The following is a 12,735-nucleotide window of genomic DNA, read 5'->3' on the forward strand; positions in this document are numbered from 1 at the left end:
TACGTGATGCTGATACACTAACGTTACCATCCATCCATCGTCTACCGCTTATCCGGAATCGGGTCGCGGGGGCAGCAGCTCCAGTAAGGAACCCCAATCTTCCCTTCTCCGGGCCACATCCTCCAGCTCCGACTGGGGGATCCTGAGGCGTTCCCAGGCCAGTGAGGAGATATAATCTCTCCACCGAGTCCTGGGTCTTCCCCGGGGTCTCCTCCCAGCTGGACGTGCCTGGAACACCTCCCTAGGGAGGCGCCCAGGTGGCATCCTTACTAGATGCCCGAACCACCTCAACTGGCTCCTTTCAACGTAAAGGAGCAGCGGCTCTACTCCGAGTCTCTCACGGATGGCTGAGCTTCTCACCCTATCTCTAAGGGAGACGCCAGCCACCCGTCTGAGAAAACCCATTTCGGCCGCTTGTACCCGTGACTAACTAACGTTACGTGATGCGTATATAATAACGTTACGTGATGCTGATACAATAACGTTACGTGATGCTGATACAATAACGTTACGTGATGCTGATACACTAACGTTACGTGATGCTGATATAATAACGTTACGTGATGCTGATATAATAACGTTACTTGATGCTGATACACTAACGTTACGTGATGCTGATATAATAACGTTACGTGATGCTGATACACTAATGTTACGTGATGCTGATACACTAACGTTACGTGATGCTGATACAATAACGTTACGTGATGCTGATACAATAACGTTACGTGATGCTGATACACTAACGTTACGTGATGCTGATACACTAACGTTACGGGATGCTGATACACTAAACATTAATTCCGATTAGTTTTATTCATGGTGTATCCTTGGAATAACATTAATGCTTTCGAGCAGTGGCACTTTTTTTTTTTTTCAAGCAGCACTTTATCGCTCAGCAAAATAAAAGTCTAAAAGCACACAACGTTAACTTTATCCAAACACACTTGTCATTTCAGCTCGTCCAGTTCGGCATGTTTCCTCGAGAGCCTTTTTCATCATCGCAAGCGCGTCAACACAAACTAGGCACACTGTCCTTTTACTTCCACAAAGAAATAATCGTTCGTCCATTTCTCCTGGAACATTCCGCATCCACCTTTCTCTGTTTTACACCTGCCATGCTGCGTTCGCTGATATCAATGACAGTTTAATATTGAAGTTTTTTGACATGATGTGACCACGTGATGACACGTTCCGCTCGTGCATATTTGGAAATGAATACATTCGCTAATTATATTTCAGCGGTATTTATGACCATGAGTAGAACCACACTCTATTATGAGTAGCCGGGACTTAGTGTGATGCAACTAAGTCATGGCAAATGTATTGCTCAGTGTCGTGTGTAAAGTTGTTTGCATGAGCGGTTCTTGTTAAAGCTGCAAGCAGCATACAACATTCGATACGTTCCGAACAGGCAGGTTTTGCACGGGCAGTGCACTAGTAATATACATTTCTGGTAGACAGGTGTATACACTAAACTGTGCTCTTGAGAATTTGTTTATGCTTAAGAACCATTTCTAAATGAACTTGCATTTTTATAGCACCTTTCTAGTCTTCAGACCACTTAAAGTGCTTTTATACTACATGCCAACACATTCACACACACATTTGTACAATTTGGGGTTCAGTATCTTGCCCAAGCACACTTGCTGAGGATCGAATCTCTGATCTTCAGTTGAGTGGACTAGCCGCTCTTCCTCCTGAGTCCCAGCCGCTTTGGAGAACTGAATGCAAAAGAACAGTTATTAAAGTCACACCTTAAAGAACCTTTTAGTGTTTAATACATTCTTAGACCGAAACTTTCCGTGATATATCAAATCAAATCAAATTTATTTGTATAGCCCAATATCACAAATTATACATTTGTCTCAGTGTGCTTTACAGACTGTACAGGTTACGACACCCTCTGTCCTTAGACCCTCGCATCGCACAAGGAAAAACTTCCTAAAAGAAACCCCAAAATTAAAGGGGGAAAAATGGAAGAAACCTCAGGGAGAGCAACTGAGGAGGGATCCCTCTCCCAGGACGGACAGACGTGCAATAGATGTCGTGTGTATATACATACAAGTGTAAATGTAAGGACATGAAAAGCAGTGGAATGCTGAGCTCTAGTAAATACAAAACATAGTTCATGTCTGCCATAAGGGGGGACTTTCTCCTGGGATCTGGGAATGGGTGCCTTTGGGAGTGGAGCCTGCTGCTGCCCACAGGGGCGAAGCTGAAATGCCACAGGTTGCGGTAGAATCAGTAACTCTGCATCCTCGAGGGAAATCATACTTTGCATTTAATCTTATTGCAATGTTCATTTTGATTTACTGAAGCGGTACTTCAACTAGGATTTGAAGCCTGGTCTCAAGGTAAGTAAATAGTAAGAAAATTAAGAGAAAAAAACCCAGAGAGGCTTTTCTAATTCATTATTTGATGATAATGTAGGACTGTTAAACCTAAGAACTAAGCATGCTCTTTTCTCTTGAGTAGTTTTTTAAAAGCCAGCTTGAAATCGTCATTAAAGCTGGTGTACAGCAGGGGGTTGATGAGAGAGTTGATATAACCCAGCCAAGTCAGGAAGTCCGAGATAAGCGGAGAAGGCTGTACCATTTGCAGACCTACTAGGACCTCCTTTAAAAAGAAAGGGAGCCAGCAGATAATAAAGGCCCCGAGGATGAGGCCGAGGATCCGAGCTGCTTTCCTCTCACGTGAAGTACATATCTGGTTCTTCTCATCCTGCCCATCCATGTCTGTCTCAAAGGATGGGATGCGGATGGTAGTGTTGAGTTTGTCAGTAGCCAGCGTAGGATCTGAGTTGGACAATTCTGACACACAAAATGTGTGGGAGACACGGCAATGGTCTACAGAGTTCTGACTTCCTATGCTGCGGCTGCTGAGATGCCGAGAAGAGCCACGCTTCTGGTAAAGAGTTTTTGCGGCATTGTAAATCCTGTAGTATAAGATAAGAATGATGGTCATGGGAATGTAAAATGCCCCCAAAGTAGAGTATATAGTGTATCCCAAGTGACGATGCTCTATGATGCACTGCTGGAAACTGCCACTGCTAGACCTCTGCCTCCAGAATAAGGGTGGTATGGATATAAAAACTGAGATGACCCAGACCATTCCCACCATGAAGGCGGCACGGCGGGCTGACCTCTTGCGTGCATACTCAATAGCTTTGGTTATGGCCCAGTACCGGTCTAGGGCAATGACGCAGAGGTGCAGGATGGAACAGGTGCAGCAGGTCATGTCTACACTCAACCACAAATCACACACCACCTGACCCAATGACCATGTCTTCATGGTGATGTAGAGGATGCTGATGGGCATCACAAGGAGCGCCACCAGGAAGTCGGTGACAGCCAGAGAGCAGATGAGGTAGTTGGCGGGCAGGTGGAGCTTCTTGGTGGTGCAGATGGCGATGATGACAGCGGCATTGATGAGCGCAGTGAGGAGGGTGAGGAGGCTGAGGACAACCACCAACACCGCCATTTCTTCTGTGATTTGGACCACCTGCAGACTGCTGGAAGGTGGGGCGGTGCAGTTTGTGAGGTTGGGTCGTGAGGCACTCCCCTCTGGGTAGCTTTCCATGTTTATCCCAGGACCCAGACTGGCCCCTCCCTAGAATCACTCCCGGGGAGACAATGCTCCCTCAGAGGTCAAAGGTCAGTCTGAAACAACAAAACAGGCAAATAGTACATGAGAGACAGCTTGCATGCATGCTGATACTCTGGCAAAGACAATATAAATATATGTAGGTTTTATAGTGATGTGCATGGTCTGTTGGTTAGCCCAATGCTGTGATTGTTAATCTGTCCAACACTTTAATAATTAAATAATTAAATAATCAGATTGTAATGAAATTTACCATGGAGATTTAAATCCCAATGATTTGGTAATGTTTTCGACAGCACCAGCAAGTTAAAAAAAAGTAGAAAAAAGGAGTTGCTGAATGAAAAGAAGTTATACAACTATATGTTATACACACACACACACACACACACACACACACACACACACACACACACACACACACACACACACACACACACACACACACACACACACACGTGTGCACACCTCCAGTCATAGACAGAGCGGAGGAAAGGAGAGGAGAAAACTACAAGGTTCAAAAAATTCAGCACCAGTGATGCAGATGTTAGCTCTGCTACTACGAGCAGCCATAGTGCAGCTCGTCTGCTGCTGGTCCAAGTGCCGACCAGAGCGGTAGTTTGTTACCATTAATTCAGATTTTGAACAATTATTCTACAATTCTAATTGTTGTAATTATTGCTATAAAATAAAATATGTGAACACTTATAAATATGACCCTTAACTGTTCAGGTCCAAATGCTCTGTAAAAGGGTCCTGTGGGGAGCGCCACGCCTGTCAGCGGAACACCCTCTTGTAAATCTGTAACCACGTCAATAACACAGCGTTCATGGTGTATCCTTGGAAAAACATTCATCCTTGAAAGCAGCACTTTATCGCTCAGCAAAATAAAAATAAAAGTCTAATAACACACAATGTTGCATGTTGCAACACTGGTCCGAATCAATTCAGAATTTGGTTTATTGGTAAGTAAATTTACACTTATAAGGACTTTGCCTCGCTCTTTTTTTCAAATCTCTGATTTAACAACATAGCAGTGTCACGGCCACGCCTCCTGTCATTCCTTGTGTTTCTAGTGTTTTCCCTTTCCCCTGTGTCGCCTTCTTGTTTCTCTCTCTGTGTATGTGTCTGTGTTGTGGGTGTGTCGCCCCCTCACTCTCCCTTGATTGCAGTTCAGTCAACTCACCTGCTTCAAGCATCACTCCTGCCATCCATTAACTCAACAACCCAGCAGTATATCAACCCCAGTCTTCAGCCACTTGTTGCTAGATCGTCTACTCAGCTACAGTGGTAGTTTGCGTCGCTGGCTGCTTGAATTGTGGATTCAAGTACTTTTGCTTGTGTGTTTTTTCAAATTGACTCTTACTGTTTTTTGTGCTACAGGATCCCTGCCTTTAGTGATGGGCAAATTAAGCTTTTGTGAAGCACTTCAGCCAATTGTTTCAAAATTGGGTTCATTACTCGAAGCTTCAGGTACAGTGACCTCTACTGGCGAAGTGCAAGGCTGCAGTGGATTTAGAGTATCTTTGCTTTGAAAATTCTTTGACGCACACATCTATGACTGAATATCATGTTCTATTTTGTTCTATTTTGATTTGATTTATTTAAAAAATAAAGATGGATGATTGTGTGTATGTGTTATTGAGAAGAGAGTGCTTTTTTTATGCCTTAAGTTTAAATAGAGAGAAGGGGAATGACATGCAGCAAACTGCGGGAAGCCTTTGAATGGGGGATGCCTGCTCAGTATAGCAGGCTGCGCCACTGGGGCAGGGCATGAAAATGTGAAAACATACAAATTGTTTCGCTAGTTGGCTGGCTGCATAATGATCCAATACAAATGCAATACCAACAACTCAACAGCAACAACGCATACTACGACAACAACCCACAAATTCGTGGTTATAAAGTGTTGAGGCGCTCAAATTCAAAACTGTCTCAACCTGTCAGAATCGAAATGAGGCGGTGCCAGCGAATTACTTGATTGGACCGCGAACCAGTCCGGTGATTCATTCAGGCAATGATGTAGTTACTGCTTCGGACGTCATATGTCACGTGAGCCGGATGTTCTCCGTCCTCCATCCCCTTTCCCTGGAAACCCCTTCAATAAACCTCCCACCTATTGCTCCATATCTGTGTCCTGTGTTTGGGTCCTTCCCTTATTGCACCCGTGACACAGAGCCTATAAAGCACCCCCCAAAAACACATAAACACCCCTCTTTCAAAAATATTGCTTCTAGCGCCGCCCCTGTTGAGAACCCCTGCTCTAATAAGACACTGGCTTTTACAACAATGGTAAATTAAGACAGATACTTGAAGGACTTTAGTCCTAAATCATTATCAGAGCAGCAAGTCACGCCTGGGAAGCAGCCAGTGAGAGCCATTACTCAGCTGTCATATCACCTGGAAAATGGATGACCTTTCCAAAGTGGAGATTGCAGAGGTGATTTTGCATCATCATAAAACTAACATTTTGGCACGTCTGCAATTTAACTATCGGGACACCCTTCAGCCCAAATGCAGACAGTCTATCCTGACCTTTAAAGGGTCATATTCGATTTTTGAAACTCAGTAATGACAGGACATATTACTGAAGGAAAGAGGAGACATGGATGAGAGCAAGAGAGCAAAATGAGAAGATAAAGCCACAAAGGATGCTGCCACTTAATATGGCCAAATATGGAACAAACAGCATGAAGGGGTGTTGAGATGACAGGCAGGACAAAGTGGATCAACAGACTAAGACAGATGAAGGATGAGTCACATAAAGCTACATTTCATTTCACAGGCTTTGACAAGCAGGTATTACTGACACTCCATCTTTATCATATAAAGCGCGAGTTCGAGGAACAGGAAACAGGAACAGGAAACAATTATGTTCAATAGAAATTGACAGGTGAGAAATCACATAGCAAACTGGGAGGGGGAGGACTCTTCTCAAAATGAGCCAAGTACTTAATAACGCACTATTACAGTATCTGAAAAGTTCTAAAGTAATTGATTGTAAAGGAAAAAGCTGTAAAAGTTTTGATAGCATTTCATCAGGTCAAAAAACCCCATCAAACTCTAAAGGGTGATGTTACAGTTTCTGAATACAGCTGTTCTACATACGATGGAACCTTTTTTTACATTCATGCTCCCAACAGGATGAACTCATTTGATTTGAATGACCCCATAGCCCTGCCTCTCCCCTTAGACCAAGACAAACATTTTTTTCATTGTTTACTTTATATTCCAACTCCTGGTAAGTTTTAAAGGACAACAAAATCCTCAGTATGGTTTATATTCTGTCCTACAACATGGCGTTCACAAGCAGTGTTAATGGGGCCTAAAACTACTCATCAACCTAATCTGTTCATCATGTGTGTTTATGAAGTTGTTGAGGCTACAGTATACATACATGTGGGTTTGAGTGGTGGACATACAGTATGTTCAGTGTATTTTGAACTGGGATAGCTGTCAAAAATAAACTTTATTTTGCACTTTCCTGTTGGTGGATTCAGCAACCAACATGTTGTAGCAAAGACACGTGCTACTGGGTCTCTCCCACAATTCAAAACCCTGTTTCCTATGTGGGACACAAATGACTTGAAACTCATGTACCATGAAATACTATCTGACCTTAAAACAGTAAAATACATATAAACGGAGCAGTTCTTTCAAGGAAGTTTCCATTTTTCCTGTAATTAGTGGCAAGCAACAGATACATGATTAAATTACAAAGAAATTATGAACTTGTCAAATCAAGCATTACCAAATTGATTTGATCAATTAAACTACAGTCCTTGATTTTAGATTTAGCAGCTCGTAATTCTTCAGTCTCTTTACATCTGACCACATGGAGCTCCATCAGGTTTTAACATGTACAGATGTCAACACCCCATCAGTACTCTCTCCACTGTGGAGGTGGGAGCTGCCCCTGAGCCACACATGCACTTAACAGTAACCTTGAAAACGTTCTCTTACATACAAGCTGCACCCGCTTAAAATAAGTTTCAAGATTTGTCTAATGAAGTGTCATTGCTCCAAAAACTACTGAAGTAGGGGCTTGACTCGTTTCTCAGATTTATATTTAGAGGGTTCATTTGCCACTTTTACTCAACGTTAAGTATAATTTACCCCAATCTCAGTTGTTACAGGATTTTCAAGAAGTGCGTTCTCTCCCTAAAGCATGTGGTATCATCTCAATTTTATATGACCTTATATTATCCTCGGTGTGGCCTGTCTTGCAAGGTTTAAGGGTTATTGGGAAAAGGAGCTTGAGCTTGATGTGACAGACGAATGGTGGGAGGAAGCGCTAGTCAGGGTCAACTCTACATCTTCAAGTTTAATTCAATTATTGGTCCAGCATTAATTTTTACTAAAGCTAGGCTTACTTAGTTGTTTCCAGATACCTGTGACAGATGTGGCTCATCACTGGCTGTTCATACTCATATGTTTTTCTCTTTTATAAAATTAGCTGAATTCTGGTCTTGTTTCCTTAATAGACAAAGCCCTCAATACCACTCTAGAAGCCTGCCTCTTGATAGCCCTGTTTAGGGTTACCCTTATGTCGCTAATAAAGATTCTGAGGCTGTTGCCTTTGCCTCACTCATAGCTCGTACACGTGTTCTGTTACAGTGGAAAAGTCAAAATCCACCTTCTGCGACGTAAAAGGTTAATTTGCCATTTCCTACAAAGATGGCAGCCTATTATCTCATATGTAAATACTCTTACCCATTATGCCATTTGTTTAAAAAAGAGGGGGAGCTAGGCATATATTATTCTTAATGTTGAATTTACATGATGAGGCATGGTGGGTGGATTTTGTTGCCTTGCACAAACATGGACTGCCAACAACTCTCAGGGACTCACCCGATTGACACTTTTCACACTGCAGTGAGAAACACATTTATAACTGATAACATAAACCTGCAACAAGCCCAGATGCTGCTGACTGTCAAAAAAAAGAAAAGAAGATACTTAAACATACAGACAAGGACAGGCTCATTTTAATTAGAGTTGGCACCTGTTTTTATCTCTTGATGGTTAGTAGCTGGTCTGTGTGCACAAGAGGACATTGCAAGCTTGTGAATCCAGTGGCGCGGCCAGATCGCAGTCAGGTGCACCTTGCCAAGTGTGTTGGTAGCGTGCCAAATGCACTTTTGGTCATTACGTGGCCACGCTCCCTTGGCGCTCTTGGGCATTATTATAGGTGGGTGCATTAGAGGCTGTGACAATCATGGCCAATCACATTTACTAATTTCACTCCCTTTAATTACAGAGCTCTCCCCGTCATGATGACAACAGCCCATTGTTCTGAAGGCCAATTGATCCCAAACCCCAATAGTCCAAAAAGATGTCCCTTTGGACCGAAAGCCCATTTGTCCGACAGTCCTCTTCCCTGAAAACACCCACTTTTTCAAAGGCCGTTTGCTTCGAATACACACTCTGCTACTATGGCAGAGCCATATGGACCTCTGATTGGCTCATGGTCGTTGCCTGCGTTTGTTTGATTGGTTAGGTCTAGGCATTTGCGACTCGGATCCAGAATGTATATTTAAATAATATTGTTTATCAACTTGCATCAGACGCATTTAATTTATTAAGGCTAAAAAAAAGAATTAAAGAAGCTGGGATAACGTGTATCACACTGGGGATAACACATTTTTTTCTCTGTTTTAACACACCAACAAATGGGAAAAGCTATTTTGGAACAAAGATTTGTACTTTGTATCTGTCATTTGCATGATATTAGTTTTCTAATTCACAGTCTTTCAAAGAACCTGTTGTAGTGCTGTGATCTGCCTTTAATCCAAATACATTTGAAATACAACATAAATATTGAATAAAACACCTTCTTATTTATACTATACTTATATAAAGGTTTTATAGCAGCAAATACTGTCCCTTTAACCAATTCAGTCAAAGAAAAAATTAGGAAAAAATGTCTGCAGTGATGATTTGTCATGCCTATTTTTTAAATTGGAGTCTGGCTTTAGTATTGGCATCTGAATAGGATTTGGCTGTTCAATATGAAGATTTGACTATCTGTTCGGACATGACCGGCCCTCGCATTAAATCTTTTAATGAGTGAAAATGTAGGGTAAAAGTGTACAAACAGCATTTCCACAACATATCTATGAAATATTACAATCAAATAATTATTTACACTGAGTATACATTGACCCTTTTTCATAATTCTAATTTGAAAGTAAAGTGATCAGCTTTGTTTGAATACTGTAAAAGCTGTTGTATAACTCTCTTGTATATGTACTGTATATATGTATGTATGTATCTTCATATGGCGTAATTATAAATGTGTCTTTATTTGTGTGCGAAGAGACATTACCCTCTGCCTGCTGAGAGCTCCAGGCAGAGTTTAATGTCACACTCTCATTCAATTTGTCATTTCCACATTGACTGACAGTTGCAGGGCAGGGATCCCTCTCACCAAAGACTGCTGAAATCCACCTTTTATTTGCAATGAAGTAGGAACAGCAAAATATCCTTTCTTTTTATTTTCATTTTAGCATATTGTTCACTCATCAATGATTTTTTCTCACTGCCACTGTCGCAACGTCCTCACTCTTCAGTTTGTTCCGCTGCTGAGGTAGGAGTAGGGGAGACATTGTGACATGCTTTCATTTGGAATTTGTTGTCGTCTCACCTCATGTAGTGTAGCAGGAAAATGTTCTTTTTAAGTTTGATTTGTGTTTAGCTGCATTTCTGTTTTGAATAATGCATGTCGCATAGACATGACACACTGGCACCATCAATAACAGCAGTACAAATAAACATTTTACACTGAGCGAGAGACAGCATGTGTGACACGGCAGTTAAAGGTTTTTCTACTCAGGAGCATTAATCTCTCCTTCCTGCTGTCCTTGACTGTTGGCATTAGGACAAACCCCACACAGGCTGCAACATATATCATGTGGAGCATCACAGCACTGCTCCCCTGCTATTGCAGTGTTTCCCCTCTTGTTTGATGTGGCTGCAGTGCTCCGGGGACTAATTTCAGATTTGAATTTCATCTATCGTTTTGGCCCAGCATGCAGCTGGTGTGATGTTTGGAAATCTATAAAAAAAAGATTTTGGGATAATTATTTTTATAATAAACACATAAACCACAACATAAAAACCAGATAAAAACTAAATATTTTAGTTTTAAACACTAGAATCGCCAAGGGGGGGAGAGAGAGAGAGAGAGAGAGAGAGAGAGAGAGAGAGAGAGAGAGAGAGAGAGAGAGAGACACAGACGCTGAAAAGAGAGAATGGGAGAGAGAATGAAATAAAATCAATGCAAAAAAGCAGTGTGGGGGATAACTGCTGACTGAAAACCATATTACCATTTCAAAGTCATATTCCCCCTCATGATGTGAGGGCCCACAAGGAACATTACATTATTACCACTAACTGACAGCCAACCATAGAAGGGCCTCAAAGCTAAATGCATTCAGTATCTTCTACTAATTTTGACCGGAACCACATTTGTCCTATTGTTCTCTCAATCTCAGACAATCAAGAATCTAAAGCATTTATTTTTACTGATTTTCTCTGTGTAACATGTAGTACTTTTCAGTGTATCCATCACTCTTTATGTTGTGCAACTTTCCATTGTGGCAGACATAGACAGACAGCTAGCACCAACCAACACAGAACAAACACAGAAGTGCTGAAGGAATGGTTAAGATAGAAACTAAAAAACTAATCAACTTCACTATCATTTAATCTGTTATATAACACTGGACTTTATTAGATACGTAGTTATAAGTACTATATAGAAGATTGTGGCATTAATGTAATTCATGTTGAGGCTTTGTAAGATCTATACAACCTTACAAGCTTTTATAAAAAATCAACCAATAAGTGTCAATAACGCTGACAGTAAAACTGGCTCATGACACAAATAAATAAAAGAATAGAGCATAATCGGTGAAATGTGCCTTTATTTCCTGAAATTACAGCCAGTAATTAGACTTGTCAATATTGGAATGAACTTAACTTTGGTGCAGGAACCTTGGCACAAAGCAGCGTCCCGGCTCCTTCATTCACATTGTTGATTTGATAACCAGTGAACCTCTCTGTCTCAGGGATGGAACTGCTGTTCTTCACTTTCCACACAATTAAACAAGCAAAGGAGACAGTGCGTTCAGTAATGGGAAGTGAGCAGGAATCAAAGAGTCACGTTGCTGTTGTGGAGGATGACAGGCAGCATGCAAGGCCATCTACTGTCTGTCTACAATGCAGCGTTCAATGGCGCCTTACAAGAGTACACTATTGATCTGTTGCCCTTGATTGCAAAAACAGGAAGATAGTGCTCAGCTGACAAGCCCTGCCTGTGGGTAATATAACATCACATCACTCACTAACAACTGTACAACACTGTGCTCTTGTTTATTCACTGACAGGTAGTTAAACAACCAGCAAACACATATATAATTTACTGAAATAATACGATTATTCGGTGTAGTCAATGGGAAAAAATTCAAGAGCAACAACAATTTGAAAGCAACTGCCTGCCATAGTTAAAAAATAAATCCCCCCCCAAAAATATTTAGCTCATATTGAAGCACTTACAGGGCTATTGTTTTTCGTTTTTTCTCTATTAGTATAACTATACCTAACTTTTCTAGTAATGTGATGCCGTTCTTATCTTCTTGGGTTTCAAATGTTGTGCCAAAGCACGACATTTTCCCAGTTTGTCTGTAATGCAAGCAGTCACATTGAGACCAGGACCAGAGGCTTGCACTACAAAGCAGGATTTGGGGTTAGGGAGATAACTTCAGCGTTCACCCTGGTGGGTTTCTGTCCTGCGACGGCTCCGGAGCTGGTTATGTTCCAGATAAGAGTGTATATATAGCTGTGGAATACAATACACAATATAAATGATAAATATATTATAAAACTTAGAATACCATCAATTTGCCGAACTACTACATTTACACATTGAACCTTTAACTGATTGATAAGATGATATTTATATAAGGCAGCAACTACTTTTAACTTTGTACTAGTCATCTGTCAACGGACAGCAGGGCAACACACAAAGTAAAGTCACAGAAGGAAGCAGCAGCTCTCATGTTGCTGACCACATACAGCACGTAGACACAGTCACATGAACACTGGTTGTATAGGTGAGATGGTGCTGAA

General features: G+C 41.5%; 1 protein-coding gene across 1 annotated transcript; it reads right to left on the reverse strand.

Moving 5' to 3' along the window:
- Positions 1-2,441: 2,441 nt before the first annotated feature.
- htr1e (5-hydroxytryptamine receptor 1E) lies at positions 2,442-10,211 on the reverse strand. Its single transcript, XM_029425900.1, has 2 exons — positions 10,146-10,211; positions 2,442-3,612 (listed from the first exon to the last, which is right to left on the reverse strand). The coding sequence occupies exons 1-2, from the start codon at positions 10,209-10,211 to the stop codon at positions 2,452-2,454; spliced, it is 1,227 nt and encodes a 408-aa protein (XP_029281760.1). The 3' UTR covers positions 2,442-2,451.
- Positions 10,212-12,735: the final 2,524 nt, after the last annotated feature.

This window comes from Cottoperca gobio, chromosome 24 (genome assembly GCF_900634415.1).
Source record: "Cottoperca gobio chromosome 24, fCotGob3.1, whole genome shotgun sequence".
Lineage (NCBI taxonomy): Eukaryota > Metazoa > Chordata > Actinopteri > Perciformes > Bovichtidae > Cottoperca > Cottoperca gobio.